The sequence below is a fragment of the Caloenas nicobarica genome, chromosome 2 (assembly GCF_036013445.1).
Source record: "Caloenas nicobarica isolate bCalNic1 chromosome 2, bCalNic1.hap1, whole genome shotgun sequence".
NCBI classification, from domain to species: domain Eukaryota; kingdom Metazoa; phylum Chordata; class Aves; order Columbiformes; family Columbidae; genus Caloenas; species Caloenas nicobarica.
In genome coordinates, this window is record NC_088246.1 from 103,902,706 (window position 1) to 103,921,894 (window position 19,189).

The window sequence follows — 19,189 nt, forward strand, 5'->3', positions numbered from 1 at the left end:
GGCGAGCTGCTGTGTACTGAACGGCCCGTCCTCCCTACGACACACCGTCCCACAGGGAACGCACCGTCTTCTCCGAGCAGCTCAGGAGCAAGGAAAGGTGACGGGGGGGGTATGGAAGCCGCAAGGCACATGCAAACCCTGAGAGCAGCTCTCCTGGCTCCTGCCAAGGCTTGTCCTGCCCAAACCTCAGCGGCAGCTTTGGATCTGGGGGCTGTGAAGCAACATCCCAGGAACTTCAGGCTCCCAAATCTCTGATGCCTCTGTCTCCAAAGTGTGTAGCACTAATAGACAAGCTTTTTTATATAGTAGTAGCCATCTTGCCTGGAGAATAAACCACACGTAACGCAACAGGGTAGTGTCTATTAATTTAATCTCGAAGGTCTGTAATGCTACCAAAATATTTTCAGATTGCTAACTACCAGCCAGGTAGTTAGCAATAATAATAATAATAATTCCTTGTAGATTTGACCACCCCCAAAAGATAGCTTTGGCCCTTTTGTAGTTACTGTATTGGGGAGTAAGGAATGGCAAAAGAAACAAATATGCTTATGTTTTATGCTGTGTTAACATGCAAGAGCAAAGAAAACATATATAGTTGCTTTAGGGTTTTTTTTAAACTACTTTTTACCTAAAAGGGTCATATTAGTTAAGATATGATGCCAATGATTATTTTTAGATAAAACTATTCCAAGAAATGAAAGTTTATGCGTAGACATAAAAGATCTTCAGTGTACATTTTTATCAGAAGCACTGTAAGAACAGTTAATGACAAGTCTTTTTTGTTACTAAAAGCCATATTAAGACCATAGCCTTGCCATTCATCTTGAGGTTAGTACTTAAATTTTATTTACTATCAAAATACAACCTACTTAAGATTATTTTAGTTTGAAATATATGCTGGTGTTCCATATTTATAAACATTAATTAACTATATATTAAACATAAATATATTTATTATAGCATGTTTATGCTCCTTAAAACTGAGGAGTAGATAAGAGAGTGATGATTGCATGTGATAGGGAAAAAGAAGTGTGGGGACAGGGAGAAGGTAAAATGTGATAATAGAAGACATTAGTGACATTTATCTGTCCACTGCATGAAGTGGTTTTATTTATATTTCCTAAACACAAAATACTTGAGGTTTGGGGTTAAATGCATTGGACTCTGATTCAGAAAAAAGAGCAGCGGTACGGCAGGGCAGAGGCTGCGTAAGAAGAAAAGTTTAGGAACAAAAGCCCGAATTGAATAGCAAGAGGAGATTGCAACTACTAAAAGGAATCAGGAACCCGAGAATGTCTTTGCAGAACTTAAAGCGTGAACAAACTGATAGAGCACTGCACTGAGATCACAACAGGCTGCAGCACAGAGCAGCTGTCAGAAGTTAAAACTACACAGGGATGTTCACATTGATATCAAACTGGCTGCATGTCTCAGTAGGATTAAACTCAGTGGTCACTCCCAAGTAATTTCACAATTTAGGCTCAAATACATCACTTAAAAGTTGTTCTTCAAAACTCAATCCAAAATGAGGCTAGAATATTATTATCAATGCTTGTAATTACATCACTGGTTTAAAGATACTTGTGCGGATCCTTGAAGTCCCAAATCTGGTGGTTCAGGGTTGGCATGAGAATCACAGGTTCATTGAATAAAAAAGGCAATTTTTAATACCTCTTATGTAGAGTGGCCACAGGAAAAAAATAGGAAAACAGGAATGAACGAGTAAATAAATAGAAATAAGAAAAAAACAACAACAGAAGCTTGGGTTACCAATACTCACAGAATTATTGATGGATTTCATAAGGCATAAGTATTATTCATTAAAATAAATAGAAATCTGCTTTACCCTTCAACTAAGTAGAGTGTGTTTACTATGCCAATAATTAAAAATACAGAAAGCAAAGGACTTCATAAAGTGACTATACTAGCGCATGCTGTGCAAGAGCCTCTTAACAGGGCAATTTCATTGTGGACTGTAGTCAGCAAGTCTACATACACCAATCTATTTGTGTGCATGCACATATGTGTCTTTCTGTAAGAAACAATCCTGTTTTCTAATAAGCACACATTCTCTTAAGCAGTCCATGCAGTGACACTGGCATCTGGCAGTGAGGATGGGGAGAGTCGTGAGAGAGGGAATTTAAGTTCTTTCGTATGCTGCGCCCAACATGATTCTTCAAAGAGTGCAGAGCAGGATTTCTCAAGTCAGCACAGACAGTGCACACTTCTCCCAGCCAGGGCCATATCAGCATTTGTGTGCTCTCTGGTTCTACACGTTTCTGAATGTTGGGAACTACATCTGAAGTCTCTTGGCTAACATGATAGCTGATCTGTATTTTGCACTATCACATTTCATATTTATTATTCTGAGTTTAACATATGAACTATTTGCTATAGCTTAGGTGAATATAAAAAGTTTTATTAAGCAACAGAAACAACATAAAGGTAATAAAAGTAACCATTGTTTTGTATGACCTATTCACCAGAAAAATTAAACTGCTTTTATGGCTACATCTAAATTTTATTTCAGATTCTTTTTCTTTTACAGACTTAAAAAGTTATAGCATATTTTATTCCAGATAAATAGAAATATTACCAAATATTTTATCTGAATGTTTATTAAAAACTAAGGGCTGGATAATATTCGAGGAGTTTGCATCTGGGAACTATGCCCATGCACTGACGGAATTTCTCTCTAAACTTGTATCTTCATTTGTTTATAAGTCTGCCAGCACAAAGCACTGGAAACCCTCAACTCCTGCTGCTGATCACAACAGAAGCTTAAGTGCTTCCTGAAGGCCCAGTTTGTTCTATTACACGCACGCATTATTGTCCTTCGCAATTGCTTATTAGTACAAAGTATAAGCACTTTTTTTGCCTAATTCTGCCTTTGTGATATATATCACAAGTGTATTACCATAGCGCAGTGGTGGTTGCCACTCGGAGTCCTCATCAGCCTAATGTTCCATACAGTTGTGCAACCTAGTTATTTCCTGTACATGCATATTAAATTTCACTGGTTACAAAGAGCATATTAATGTTAACATTTTAATGATAAATACACTGTTTCATCATTTTATGTAGAAGTTGCCTTAACAGCCTTTCAGTTTTGCCATGAATAAATACATACGGGTACCTCCGCATTTAAAGTAGTCCCTAGTCATCCTTGATATAACCAGGGAACAGAGCAGAGCTGATGCACTCATACCAAGACAACTAAAGGTTATTAAATCCACCGAAACAAACAGAGAGGAAACACTTACTTATGACTTAGGTACAAATCCTGGAGTGTATTATAAACTGGTCTTTACAACCTATGAACAGATACTATAAGTCAGAGGGAAATAGGAACTCCCTAGGGATGCTGTCCAAAAAAAGAAAAGTAGCCCCTGTGGAATCACTCCCCCGAAGTCACGCTGCCGCTGCTGCTGAATATATGCAATGAATCCTTCTGCAGTTGGAACTTCAGATGCCATAATCCCTTACAGAATGTTGTCTAATTATTTTATTATGCATAATAAATGTAAAATATTTATTTTAGTTTACATAATTATATTAAAAATGTATGCTATTTATTCTCGGTCTTGTAAGACATCCTTCACAAGTCGTCTACTTTATAGGAAGGTGCATTTACAGAATGAATGCCGTTTTGCTGGTCTGGCTGTTTGTTTTACCCAGCTTCTAAACCCTCTTATCTATGGCTGTGAACCATCACCAATGTCCTGGATGCTGCGCTCCGTTCCCTCCTTCCCCTCACCGCCACAGGTACTCTATGCGAAATGAACCATACAGCGGAATCCCAGGGAAATAAGAGTCATTTTGTTTAATTACAACACGGGGAAGTACATTGACATTATACCCGTCCCACACTCTCACAGTCCAACTTGCAGCAATATTGTTTCTGTATCACAAAACTATGCCAGTGCTCCTCCTGAGCCCTGAACTCCAACAAATTTGACTGTGAGAAAAGCAGGGCTCTGCCTTTTGTGCCCTTGCCACAAAACAATGTAATCCAGATCCATTTTGTACTGAAACATCCTCCTCACACACACCATGAACATAAATTCTTACTTGCCTGAGTAGCTGTGATAGTTACATGGAATGCCAGTACCAACGGGAGTCGAATTTAAAGCCTGAGATACGACTTAAATGAGATTCCCAATTCTTTACTTAAGACACATGCACAAAACCAGTTCAGACTTTGAAAATGCTGTATGTCTGCACCTTCCATTGACATCATCTGACTTATGGGAATTTAGCACTTCTGAAATCATGTTAAATTCAGGTGCCTAAACATGTTGCAGATTTTTAAAGTCTGGCCACAGACTGTACCAGCAAGAGATTTAGAAATCAGGTGAAGTTCCCAGGCGTTGTTCGGGTTCAGGAGGTTACACGGCTTTTCACCACCTACTGAGCCCATTCCCAAATGCAAACAGTGTTGCTGTCAGGATAGCTCTAGGATTGTGTGATCTGAAAAGTTCGGCCACATAATGCGTCTTTTTTAAATGACTAAGAAATATAAAATAAGCATTGCATGCATAATGCTGGTGTAAGGCCCTATGAGACCAATTCTGCATTATAAAATTAAGTTGAACGTTAATTAGGAGTGAATGAATATTTTTGTATGACAAAACACACTGACTTGAGAATGGAGAGACATGCTGTGTGATTTGGAAAAGTAAATGCAAAGGAAAATTGTGCATATTTTTATCTAAATAGGGCAAACCTAAATTTAAAACACAAATGTGAAAAATTATAACCAAAACATTTAACAGGCAAATTTTTATATTTATGAAGATATATATTACATTTTTCTTCCTTCAAAAGGAATCAGATTTTTAAAACTAGACTGAAAACAAATTCAAATTATAATCATTACCAGAAGTCACATACTGCTATATAGAAAAGCAGATGTTTATTTCTTTGTTATCAATATCCAAAAAATGAGACAAAAAATAAATATCAAGCGGTCACAGTACAAAAAGTAGAGATGGAAGGTAACATTTCTGTAAGAATATTTAAGTCCAACGGTAAACACAGATTTTAAAAGCAACTTGGTAAAATAAAAAGAGCAGAATCTCCCTTTTTGGGAATATACATACTATTGAGAATGTACAGTTTGTGAGCTAAAAATGCTAGTGTTTTTATTATTCACTTCAGAAAACCACATCTATTCATGTCTTCTAGCTAAAAAAATCATTTCTCATGCTGTGCGTTATATAGGGAACAAATTCCCTTTTCTGTTCCATGCAGCCAAAATCAATCTTTTCCCCATAGTATCTTACAGCCTATTTCACTTCAGTTTTTGCCGCTAAGCAAAAAAAGAAATAGTTCTAGGTGCCTGTCCAGCCACAGGTGATCCAGATTTTCATAACACTTCCTAAATTCAGATTAGTTTCTTTCTGTACTTCTAGCCAGGGTTAGCTTGCCTTTTAAGTCACTAGACTGGCAAGAGTTTTTGCAGCACGATTGCTCACAACTTCCTCCTGAGGAACTGGAAAAACTTGAAATCGGGGATCTCTAAGAACCCGCTGAGCACTGATGAGCTGAACAGGAATAATTAAAATACTTTGTATTTAGATACTCTTTTAATTCGAGTGTCTCAAGCTACTTTATAGAACAGAGAGATCACTTCGCCTGTCGGTGAAAGGAGACTTTATGGTAGCACTAACAATACTCCATGTCTGTACACAAAATGAGGAATATTCACCTCACTGAAACTACAAGGGTCATTAAAGAGTCTACAGTTGCCAAGCAACACTAAACAGAAACATCTGAAACAGTCTGGATGAACTTAGAGTGCGAGGGCTTGAAGCACCGCAGTGAGAACTCGACCACTAGACATGGGGTGAATTTTATTACTAGGTCAGCAGATTTTAAGATCTTGACTTTACGTTTTCTGTAGGTGACACTGACAAGAGTACAGACAGTCCGCACAACTAGTGCAACAGACATTGACAGAGTTGCTGATACCTTTCCATGAAAAGACACAGTACTGGGTGAGTTGACAAGGAGGCAACATGTGATTCCCTTAAAAAAGAGGGGAAAAAAAAAAAGAGAGGTGGATAGGGAGTAAAAAATACACTTGCCAACAAGGCTGGCTAATATCCCAGGACTGTGGAAACTGGCAGGCACAAGCAGGACTGCTGGGCTAATAAATAGAGCAGCCCCTCTAGTACTGGCTCCTCTGCAGCTACATCGAGTGCCTCCCTGAACTCGCAGCAGCAGCACCGCTCTGACTCCTGCATCCCTGCCAGATGCTTTTCAGCTGAGCTCAGAACAAATTTCCTGCAGAATCAAAGCTTCATCAGCTGGTATCTGTTGAGATCAGTCTCCAAAGATTAGGTCAAAATTGGCCTGCAAGGGATGGAAACTAACTAACTATTACCATGAAACATTTATTTTTCAATAAGATACAGGCAGGGGATGCTCAGAGATTTCTTGTTAATCCTGATAAAATAAGTTATGCTTGCTTCTTCTCTAATAACCTGCAATATAATAAAATACTAGTAGAAAACTTGTCATTCCTTGAAATTTCATTCCCATAGAGAAAACTGTCCATCCAAAGGAAAACAATCTCCTGCCTTCACTAAATAGAGGATTAAAGTTATGAATTTTGTCATACTGAGCGAGGGAACTGTATCCACTCATCGCGTGCGTGTAACAAACCCCAAACTGCAAACTGATTCACATCTACAGCGCTCTCAGGCTCCAGGGTCTTCAAGCCAGGAGCTCAAACCCACTGTGACTCACCTCTAATTACCTAGTTCTGTAATAAGTCTATTCCTTCCAATCGGGATGGTTCATTAAAGTGGATGACCCCATGACTGAGCCTCCTCAAACTCGTGGCATCACAGACAGGACTCCGTTTACCTCCATTGCAGCACATCATGTCACACTATCGCTTATATGCTGTTACTTCACTCAGTACAGACTTTTTAACGCAAACACTCTGACAAACGCAAAACCAACCCCTCTTTCTTAGATGACTTACTGAAGCTGACAGAAACACTTCTATTAAAAATAAAATAAAAACCCACCACAAACAGGGGGACCCTTAAGGTAGCAGCACAGAAACTGAAGGCCTCCTCGATGTTATAAAATTCAGCTCTCTGCAGTTCTAGGCACTAATTTAATGGGTGCTCAATACAGAAGAGTTCACAGAACATTTGCTCCACAGGCACAAACCAACGCAACAAAAACTTTTGTACGGAAACTGCTTGACGACTGCAGGAGCTTTCCGTACATGAGCTCGCTCTAAAGTAGCTCATAACTCCAGTGAAACCAGGTATTATGAGAACGGCGAGGTTTTGTTATATAATCCTGTTTTACGAAACTATATTCAAACTTATACTAAAAGAACATTACAGTTGTATGCTCAGCATTAAAAGAAAATAAAAAGTGTTATAGTGGTGTTCTCAAATGTTTAACTTTCTCTTCTTGCATGCATGCATCACAGCACCTACATCTAATTACAGAATCTTATGCCATTCATCAAATATAATACTGATTTTTAAAAAACTTTTTGAACAGCAACTCTTGCAAATTACTCATTAATAACTTCTATGGGTTCCTTTATAGTACATATAGATTAGCCACCTCACTACATGGTATTAAAAGTAGTCAAGATTGTAGAAGAAGTATGTTCAAGAAAAGAATAATTTAAGAAGCAATATGAAATCATTTAATAAGTAGTCTATACTGAACATAAGACACATGGGATGAGCACCACAAGTAATCTTAACTGTCCATTCAATGTGATTGTTGAGAATTTACTCTACTGCCCAAACGGGATGGGTTATAGTGGTGCAACACGGGCGAATTTGCCATGCAACCGACCCTACTGTCGTCACACCACCCTGGCTGGCAAGGAGAAGGAAAACAAGATTCTGCAGCACTGTAACTGGCTCCAGTTGCTTCCCATTCTAATAAGTGTCTGGTGAGTATTTAGGCTGCTAAGCCTTTTAGGAGACTTTTCCTTTCTTGGTGAAATGGTTGCAAATCAACCGAGAAAAATTTCAAAACTGCAACTGATTTGAAAAGGCGATGCAGATAAGCAGCCTCACCATGGAGAATTCTAACAGACACTAGAGCAGCTGTGAAACAAACACTCAACATTAGCACTGCAGTGTTACCACTAAAAGGTTTCCCATCATTTGTTTTTCTTTATAAAGTAATACCTAAATACTGAAGACTAAGTTTTTAAATTTAGCTCCTAATTTAATATGCAATTACTGCTGCCCTGATGGTGTTTTAATGGCAATATATTTTTATTGGTGACTTCAAATGAACCTCGTCTGATCACCTTAACCCTTCTCTCATCATGCTTTAGTTAATGACTCATTACCTATAGTCACACCAGGGACATCTGTAAGGCTTTTCTCCAGTATGGACACGCTTATGTCGTGTCAGATGCGATTGTGTTGTGGAAGCGAAGTTACACTCGTCACATTTGAATGGTTTCTCTCCTAGAAGATGACAAGAGAAGATATGCATTATCAGTTTTCATCAACAGAAAATGAAGATAAGTCTAAATTTACGTCAAATCTCTTGAGGCAGATTTTAGTCCATGTATACATAAACAACCGCAAATACAAAACAAACTTCCAAATACAATGCATTAATTACAAAATACTATTCTCACTATGACATGTACATTTCAGCTGACTTCCCATGTGGTGTTACGCAGCAGCAAAAAGGAGTTGAAAGAACTGCACTGACATAGGGTAACCGTGTTACTGGGCCTTATTTCATAAAAATGTTATCACCAGGTGACAGGCACTCCTCTCACCCTACACCTTCTGTTGAAGTTGGACCCATGAATAGCCCTGAAAGCGATACTGTTGGAGACAGAAGGTGAGAAATCGGTCTGCAGCTTGTATTCAGTGCCTGCTCAGAAATTAACATCTCCGGGAGGAAAGTGCCTTTGGTTTTGGATTTTTTGTCCTATCCATTAAATAATAAACATAAACCAGGACTGAGAATAAGACCCAGAACTCAATGCTCTATTCCTCCTCTCCTGCCTGCTGTCCTTCTGCTCTTGTGAATCTTTTCTAAACAGTGGGCCAATTTCAGCAGAAAGACTTGAAAGGTTTATGAAAAGGAAAAAAAAAAAAACGAACACCAAACCTAGACTGGGACAAGAATATTTTCATAAGAGTAAAATTTAATCTCTGTTGAATTGTGCAACTGCACTGAAAATTTTTAGAGGACTACTAACTGAAGAAAGAGAAAAGTCTCTAGCTTATAAATTATTATGTGAAAAAAAGTACTTCTTCCAGTGGAGGGGTCCACCCCTTAGAAGACACTAAGGCAAAATCTCATGGCAGATATGCATACCGTGGCACTTAGCAAAGACACCTGCATCCCATTTTTCCAACGAGTTGCTCCAGAATTATTCTGTGTGGCTTCCAGGCACATGTAATTGCCATTTAGGGAGGAAACGGGGCGGGGGGGCTTTGTACACAGAAGATAAAAGGCAGCTCCTAACTTAGGTGATTGTGACTACATTGTGCCAGCCTTCAGAAGTATTTATCCCAAAGATTTAACATCCCTAACTTAAGAAGTCCCAATAAAACTGCTAGGGATAGACACCTACCTTGTAGACTGTTCAGAGCTCTAGAAGAGGCAGTTTCAAAATGGAATGCTAAGCCTCTTAGCAGGTACAATTTTCAGTTTTTCAGACTGACAGGAGACACACCACCAGCAGAAGACACATCACTAGCAAAATTGGCCATGCCTCCAAGCTAGATATTTCAAGCCTGCTTAAAGCATGAGACACTGAAGACTTCCAAAGAGACTTTGCAAAATTCTGAGAAGAGAGAGAAATCTGCATTTTCCATTCTTGAAGACAGCTGGGGTTTTTTGCCTCCCAAGGGAAGAAGAAATGCAAGGTCCTCAGGCCTGAAAATCTTGCACCGTTGTATGGAAGGACAACAGGGCAGCTTCTGAAGGTTCCATAAAGAGAGGGAATAATTGCTTTTAGCAGCTGCTGGAGAGAATCGCAGCCACTATTTTTCATTTATTGTTTCATGGGACGAGGAAAGGTGAAGGGGCAGGACACAATGCGGAAGCCTCTATGCTGGACAAATTGAGACTGCTAGAAAATATGTCTTTCCTGCCCCAAATGGGGTTTTCTTGTCAGACACTGACTCTTTGCTCTGGAGAAGCCGACTCTCCCAGCAGCTGGAATGGTACTGGCTGTTGCTTCAATTAAACTCTTTGGGAGGCCATCGACTCCCTAGCAACGTAACCTGCTCTTGAACCGAAGATTTCCTGTGCCTGACTTATTTTATCTTCTAGTATTAAAGAAGATAGCAACATTTTCAAGCCTAAGTAGTAAAGCCACAGGTATTTCAGATAACATACATACTTATTTTAACTGCTTTCATTTAAAATGCAGTAGAACATTGCCAGCTCGCCCTGTTGTAAAAAAAAAAAAGAGATTTGACCTGAAAAGAGATTTTTAGTTTGGCATTCAGGGGAGGATGGATCAGATAAAGGTCTGCTGCTGTGCTGGGGAAGGGCCGGTGGGGCTGACAGACCAGCCAGGTTCCGTGGAAGCCAGGAGGGCTCTCAGATCCCATCGTGACCAAAAGAAAAATTATAATCCTCGCCTGCTGCTCCAGGAAGTTTCTCCTTAGAAAATCCTTGTGGCTAACTGCTCCTGTCAAGTGGACTATGTGTAAATCTCACCTGACAGAAAATACATCACAGCAGCACCACACAACAAAAGCCAACTAAACTGGGAGGAAAAAAGACGGCCTAACGTGGCCTGTAATTCTTAGCAACTGCACAGGGGAAAAAGTATCTGTTTTTATGGAAAATTAAGCAGGTTGAAAAGTATAGTCGAAAAAATCTAAAAGAAGACTATGTATTTCTTTGGGTTGGGGAGTGTTGAAGAGTATATTAGCTGTAGCAGCAGTACTTTCATTTATTTATTTAAGTTCTCCACAGACCTACTAATTTAAGTGTATTTTGTCTTCCTTATCTTTGGACCAGAATGCTCTTTATCAGTCTTTGTGTCCCAATTTTCTTTCCCCCCTTCTTGTCCCTAGACATTTCAGGCAATAAACTCAATTTTATTTTTATACAAGCTGCTATTAAATATTCCAGGAGGACTGTCCCTCACCCCCAGTCAAGAATCTAATTCATACAAAATTAAAATAACACAAATCAAAAAAGCAATACTGACAGTATTTTTTAAGCAACGCTGTAATAACTGTAAAATAACGTATCCAAAAATGTGTAAGGACAAACGCTACATATTTAAAGATTAAAGGTAAAATATAAACAAACAAAACACAAAATCAAACCACAAACAACAAAAACGAGCAAACACCAAAACAAAACCAAACAAAAACACAACCCCCACACACCTTATGATTATGGAAGACTTGTCCGTGCCTCACTGTCTCTAACTTTACCAGTAAGAAAACCCACAAAAAAAGAAGGATGTGTGCCCCAAAATACCCCAATGGTCAAAAGCTCTGTGGAGGGAAAAAAGGAAGGATAATCCAAGATCAAGGACCCACTATCTTTTGGGTTTTTTATTTTGTTTTTACCACAAGCACTTTTTAAAAGCTATGTATCCTAGCCACAGGATCACGAAAGAAGAAAAGGTTTTGCTTTTTTGGAACTTCTGAAGTGCACCAATTAAGTCACCTGACATGGAAAATTTCAGCTCCAACAATCAAAGTTTAGGAAAGCACCCAATAAAAAAAGGTCAGATCATGGGGAGCATCGGTCAGTACAAAAGCAGTTATTAAGCTTAAGGATTAACAGACCAAGGCTTTCTTTTTCCTCTTGCCTCTCCAAATTCTGCACTGACTTCTTTTAGCATCTATCTTAGCTTCCAGCCTCTCCCAAATTACACCTTTCTTTTTCTTCCTCTTTTCTCTGATATTACCTCTTTCGAGTTCTCTGTCTTTTATGATGAGCTTTTTAGGACATAGAGCATACCTTGCTGCAATCATAAATTTCTCTGTGCAGTTATGTACTTAACTTGTAGTTTTTAAAGGAAAAATGAAATAACACAGTATGTTGTTGATTTGTGGATGACAAAGTGCATTTTTTATTTATAATCGTGACCATCCAAGACAATTTCTACCTATAGATTATATACAGCATTTACATGAATGTGCTACTGAGTATCCAGCTTTCACATAAATGAAGTAAAAAATGAAAATCAAATGGTGCCATCGATTCACAAGTCTTGTGCGATTAATCAGAATCTTAGTAAGATGGAAGAAATCTTACTGGGGTTGTTTCAATAGGAAACGATTGCTGTTTACCCTTCACATGATGTGTTGTGCATGAGATTCCTGTAAGTTTCATTTGACCTAAGGAACGAGCAGACCACAAAACACAGCCATTTTCTTACATGTTACAGGATTTTTCTTCTTATTTCCGGCTATTTCTCGTGTTTGTTAAGGCTGTTCCCTGGAGAGGCACTTACAGGCTTGCTAATGAAGCCTGAAGTATATTGAAGTAAATTCTGTTTACTTTTCGTCTGTTCAAGTTTTTTGCATATAAGACATATAAAAACAAGTTCATCCTTGATCTCTTGTTTCCTTAAGAGAAAACCTGTAGATACCATAGGGTTGCTCTTCCATAGCAAAAAATGATTGACATTTGTATGCTCAGAAATGGGAAGAAAACTGTTTCACTAGACAGTTTCTCTTAAGTAGAAAGAAAGTTTTATGATACCCAGGTTTTTGGTGTCATTTCTGGCCAAAGGTTTGCTATAATCGAGTTCCATACTCTGCTGCAAATGTTGGCATAAATGGAAAAGGAAAAACAACACAGATCCTCTCCAAATTTCACCTCTCCTCTTGCTGAAAAAGAGCAGTAAGTTTTCTTACTGTGCGACATTTTCTGTGGTATTCAACATTATGATTTTTTTAAGCTGTGGTGGGGAAGTTGAAGGGAAGAGGCTACATTATACATTAAATTCAACGCTGAGTAGTGTAACTACACATTAAAGTCAAAGAGCAGTTCACATGAGAAATAGAAACACAAAGTGAGTCACTCATCTGGATAAAAACACATACATTATTAAATTTTCTTTCTTTATTACATTGACCTATAAATGTCTCGAAAAGCGCAAGATTGAAACGAGTGAGCAGAAGCAATCATACAAACAGTGATCTGTATGATATGAGCTACCATCTTCAAAAATTCATGAAAATATTTGAACTAAGACACAATCTTCTTTAAGCAGCCCCATAGGTTCAGGGTGACTCTCATAGAACTGCTGTGCCCACTAGGTGTGTACTTACCCTCTAACGCTCTACTACTGTAACGTACTTCTATGACGCCCTGGAAGATTCCACCACAACCAACACACGAGAAGCAAAGGATGGGTTTTTTGTGATTTGCAGGAGTACTAATCAACAGTGAAAAGGGAATTTCACACAAGAGAACACAGACTGGGATGGATCAGCACTGCTGGAGTGAGCCAGCTACTACAACACTAAATGGAAGTTTACTGGGAAACATATAAGAAGAGAAAACTAGAGTGGTATCAAAAGCTAAACAAATAAAAGCGGAGAGTAGAACAATAACAACAAGAACATTAAAAAAAATAAAAATAATAAACTGTTTTCATGTTTTCATTTCACGTCAGAAATAATTAGCCTTGATTTTTTTTTCCCTCTTATGCAATTTCCTAGTTGATCATGATTAAGACAAAATATTTAAATAACATTGATATTATACTTTTCTTTAATGTGTGTGCGTGTGGTTTTGGTGGCTGATTTAGAGGTTATTTACTCTTGCTTATAAAATTCAGATAACAGCTTAAATTCTTTGTGAAATTCAACTAATTCTAAATTCAGCCAATACTAAAATTTGGAACTTTATCTTCCTATCTTCTGGCAGATTTTCTTACTCAGGCAAAACATGAATTTAAAAAATTGTTTCGGGATGACTCAAAAGATGAAAAAAACCTCCTTCTAGTCACGTTGAGGAACAGAACTACAGTATATCCGTTCTTGCAGCACTGCAAGCTCTCCTTTATTTACCACATAGCACCAGCTGATATTGCAAATGGTCTAAGTTTCTTTAGGCAGTTTCTGCCCACAGCCTAGGCCACCACAAGTGTCCACTGTAAAGCATTCGATAGAGATGTAAGTATTTTTTACAGTGTGATAAAATTCTGGTCAAACTCTGGACCATTTTTGAAGTTGCCACTGCTTCAGTTTAAAAAATCAAAGGTCAGGCCACTGATATTTACATAGCCGGTGAAAATCTTGCACAATTTCATAGACTAATTCTCGCAGACTATATAAAGATGCATTCAGATCATAAAACATTATACCAGGACAAAATCAGCCAAAGACTTAGCTTATTCTGTGTTTGAAGTGTGTGCTTCTAACAGGACCAGGCCAGTCATTAAGGAGATAACATATTTAACAGAGAACAAAAACATCAACTGGTGAAACACCAGGGATCTTTTGATAGGTCAAAATTATTTTTTTCTACTTTGCAGTTCTGCTTTACAGTTGAGAAAGCCTCTAACAAGAAAATCTGTATGGAGATGCATCATGTTTGCAAATAAATTCAGTACAAATATTTTTCAAGTCTTAAAACCAAGACCTTTTTCTTTCAGTTTAATAACATTCCTGTACTTCCTTTCATTTAAAAAACAAAAACATAGCTTCCAGGGACAACATCCTATGTACCGAACTAGTCCCTACAGCTTGCTCCATGGGTGACTGAGGCTCAGATTTTGCCAGCCTTATTGACACCAAGTTATACTTTATACTCCCTGTAATACTTCCCAAGAAAATGCATCTTTCACAAGGTAAAGCTATTTCTCCAGTTACATAAAATAATCTCAGCTAACAAGAGCAGAACAGAGTAAGAAATATCGGAATCAAGAGCATCAACAGTCTAAGTGGCTGGTCGTGCCGACAGCCCTCTCCTGTGTCAAACATCTATCAGCAGCTGAACATTTCTCTGGGGTGTCAGGACACCTCAGGCCTTGAGGCTGGGACGAGAGGAGGCTTGTTAAGCCGGTTAAGACTCCTCAACTACATGTGAGGATTTGCTCATTTGCCCTTGAATCAAGGGTCTCTGACAGGTGATAGAAGTAAATCTTGGATTGGAAGATGTTCTGTGTCAGCCCCCTAGACAGCTTGTATTACAGTAGGGAATTATTTAAGCCATTTAGACTATTTTTGATACCTATCCCTTTCAGAACTGATTGTAATTTGCTTTGGCATTCTGCTCTGGGAAAATTGTGCCAACTGGGGACACAGAAGGAAAAATACAGGTACAAAGAGGAGTGCATGCAGCTAACGACTGAGATGAAGTTGTGCACTGGATAAAAATACAAGGGGAACCATGTAAGTGCAACAATGCAGGCAAAGGTGGATTGTGTCATTCTCCTTGAAACAAACAGAAGTTACAGATAATTTTTCTGCTAAAGAATCATCTCTGATTGTTTGTGCCACAGAGGCAGATAAATGCCAAAAAGATAGATCCTTCTGCCTCTGAGATGCTGTCCTGTATAGTATAAAGTTAATAGCAAAGTAATAACGAGCCTCCAGTCCTGACATAAAACATAAAGTTATGCCTGCTAGATGCAAGCTTCATGATCTATAACCTGTGAATCCCTGTGATCATAGCACAAAAGTCTCTACCATACTGGCAAACGAAGGGCAAAATGCCATCGAAAACATGGGCAGTTTTTCACTGGGAACATACCATATTTTCAGCCTCATTTTGAACATAAACCAGGAAATATTTTTTCTATCAGCTTGTGGCCTAATGATACAAAAATTTAACATATAACCCATTGTAAGGGCTCACATTTCTGAGACACCAGATCTGTACTCACATAATAGGTAAAGACAAGAAGGGTAAAGACAAGAATATGCATTTCTTCCACTTTTCTGTTCTGAAATGATTGTTTACCATTTGTGTGGCTGCGCTGACTGTGAGTCCTAGACATATGCATGATCCCACTGTGCCACATAGCATGCCAATAAAAAACAAAAGGTAGTTCCCATCCTATTGATAACAATGATTTATTTCTGCTAAAGGAAAAAAAAATAATTTTCACATTTAGCCCACATGTGAACTTCAGCCAACAAGTGACAATCCTCCAGAGCTCCAGAAAAATGGAAACAGTTACAACTGCAGCACACAACTTCCATTCCAGTAGTTGCAATCGCTCCTGTTATCATTCAGAGAGTGTAACACTAAGAGAGCTTATTATATTTAATTAACGTGGCAGTACTCTCACAAAGTGTATTTTCCTCATTATCAGAAGAAAAATTCTGGAAGTATTATTACTAGTTAGACTTGCAAGTAAAATTTGGCCCTGCGGTTTTTGGGTTTTGTTTTAGAGCTTACCCACTTCGATATATTGTCTGACGGGCACTGAAAACTCTACAGTTTTGAAAGCATCAGACTCTCCTCCAAATGCGGTTGCTTTAATAAGCTGAAAACTGGGTGGGAAGAATGGCTTCGGGCTCTCAAGAAAGAGAGTAGCTGCTCTTCAGGAAATTACGCACTTAGATGGTGTATGTCCTGAATCCAGATTAGTTTATTTAGGGACATAATAAAATCTCCCACTGAGGTTCCTTTACAAAATCCATGGAAAATTCATGATGTAACAACTGCAGCTTCTCATTTGTTAGCCATTTCTTTCCACTGTACATTAGACAATGGTCACTTAACTCACACAGCAACTCCTGATGATGTTACATTACTCTCATGGTAGTCTGTAAAACAAAAGCTACAGTGGCTTAAGCGGCAACACTTCTGCGTCTGTTTGAACAAAATCTATTCAAATAATCAAACACATACAAGAAACTACTAAAAAGCACAATTAAGGTAAAATGTATTAATAAATGTTTAATGCTTACGCTTTTTCTGGTCTTCTGAAACTAAGAACCAATTTAATTTTATCCGATATTAAATTTTTATAACCAGGTGGTAGGAAAGCTTTACTAATTCTGGGTGAGAATTCCTGCTTTACATGCTAACCATGTGGTAACTCTTAAAGTTGTACCTATTAATTACCAACTATCTTAAAATTACAAGAGGGCAACTGAAACAACACTAGCTTTCAACCATGTCTCAGTCCAAAATAATGGATTAATCTATATGTAGTCTCTAATTTTCACCCAGGGACAATTCTAGCAGACTCTTGCAAAATATTCACAGTAGGTAATCTATTTGGGCCTTGGAAGAAAAAAACAGTAGACTTAGCATTCATTTAAAGAAGAAATCCAGTCTTGAGAATTTGACTTCCTTCAGAAAAAAACACCAAAAATACTCCCCAACCTCCCCCCGAGCCATTATTCAAACTCCCAGCTAACAGATTTGATGCAGACCTTGGGCACACCGATTTCACAAAAAAACGAGAAAAAAAGCCAAGCAAACAATGAGCCGACGCGTTATTTGTGCTAAAACGTTCTATTTGACTTGCGTTCCTCCCCGGCGTGGAGGGACTTCCCTCGCCGGAGAAAACACAGCAGAGAGCAAAGACAGCTTTACTGACCTGTGTGCTGCCGCCGGTGCTTGGTGAGGGCATGACGTGTCCCGCCGGCAAAGCCACAGAGGTCACAGAGGAACGACTTCTCGCCTGTTGCAACAATAAACAGATGAGGGACTGCGGAGGTCACAGATCATTAAAACATATCTATCAAGGCTTTCAGGGTTACTAATTCCTCCAATCAAATGTTTCCATGTAAATATGTCAAATGGGAATGAAATTACCACTGCGGTTTATTGACTGTGATAAAATCTGAAAAGCACCACTGAACATAATTACATACTTGTCAGACCCATAAAAATTAGCTTTATTATCAATGGAATGGTTTTGTACAACTTCATTTCTGTTAGATGTCTTCCAGATGGGGCTGCTTTATGCACTTGAACAGTTTTTATGCATATCCTGATTTTTTACAATTCCCATACATCTGGCCTTTCTGTGCTGAGTAAAGATTGCCTGGAAAAAAAGTTAATATACTGTATATATGATTCTGCTTAAATAAAATATATTGAATTTACTAACAAATTAAGGATACTGAGAAATTTTCAACAGACTAGATCACAGTCATCTTCAGTTACCTTCTATTTATTAATAAGTATTAAATTATTCACTTGTATATACAGAAGAGCCAGGCAACAATAAAAGCCACGTTATTCAGTACCAGTGGCAATTCAGCACTGTTTATGTTTCTACAGTTTTCATGACATAAAGAAAACAAGTCTGGGGATTGCTACTGAAATTGCAGCAGAACTTGTATTGTTCGTCTTCAAATGATAATTCTTCATTCCAAACCTCTGGACCAATTCAAGAGATTTTGGCAAGCTCAATACCCATTAAAAGTGTGTAAATGTTCTCTTTTTTTAGTTTGTTGTTTGGGTTTTTTTTAATAGAAGTTAGGATTTTGCCCCGTTGTCTATAAATACAGCCTATCATTTCACAGCAATATTTTTACTCAGTATGTACTAACAGCAACAGCAATCTCAGTCCATGAAGGCCACAAGGAAGTCATTATGTATTAATAGCACTGACCTCAGATCTACACTCAATAACCTCAGAAAACACTGAAATTTTAATTTTTCTTTTTTTTAAAGGATCGCATTAGTCATTTGAAGGCAAGTTGTCTTATTTTGCAGTAACACAGCAGAGAGGGGGCTGGTGGGGCAATGATGCTGAATTCATTGAAACTAACAGTTTCCTTCAAATTCTTCCCTGTGGGGAAGGAAATCCAGTTTCTACAAAAGACGGCTGGGTTAAGAGGTCGGATGTCAAATTACCAAGTCCTCCCATGAAGACAGAGGGATGGAAACCTCCACATTGTTTATTCCCACATAACAAGGCACACTGATCCGCAGACTTTCCGGAAAAGCGCCGAGCCTCGGTTTAACTTCGGATGCCATTAATATAGAAGCAAGAGACCATCTCGTGAGCGGGAGCTCCCCGGGGAGCACCACAGGGACCAGCTGGCTCTCCCACCATGGGCTCCATGGGGGTTCCAGGGGAACCCCATCTCCCCACAGGCAGGAGTCCCCGGGCCCCGCGCTTCAAGGAGGAAAGCAATTCCTACCAAGTGCCCAAGGCAGCCTGAACCCCGCCACTAAAACAGGACCATAAAAACACTGATTAACCTCCACCAGGTAGCTAGGCTAGGAAATGCCATTGGCACATACTAATCTCCATTTT

The 19,189-nt window shown here is 38.7% G+C and overlaps 1 protein-coding gene across 1 annotated transcript in view; it reads right to left on the minus strand.

Moving 5' to 3' along the window:
• Positions 1-19,189, minus strand: part of ZNF407 (zinc finger protein 407) — a 352,047-nt gene that overhangs the window by 122,279 nt on the left and 210,579 nt on the right. The window contains exons 6-7 of the mRNA XM_065629772.1: positions 17,516-17,599; positions 8,348-8,468 (exon numbers count right to left, since the gene is read on the minus strand). Coding sequence (XP_065485844.1) covers positions 8,348-8,468; positions 17,516-17,599 — 205 coding nt within the window. The remainder of the gene's footprint in view (positions 1-8,347; positions 8,469-17,515; positions 17,600-19,189) is intronic.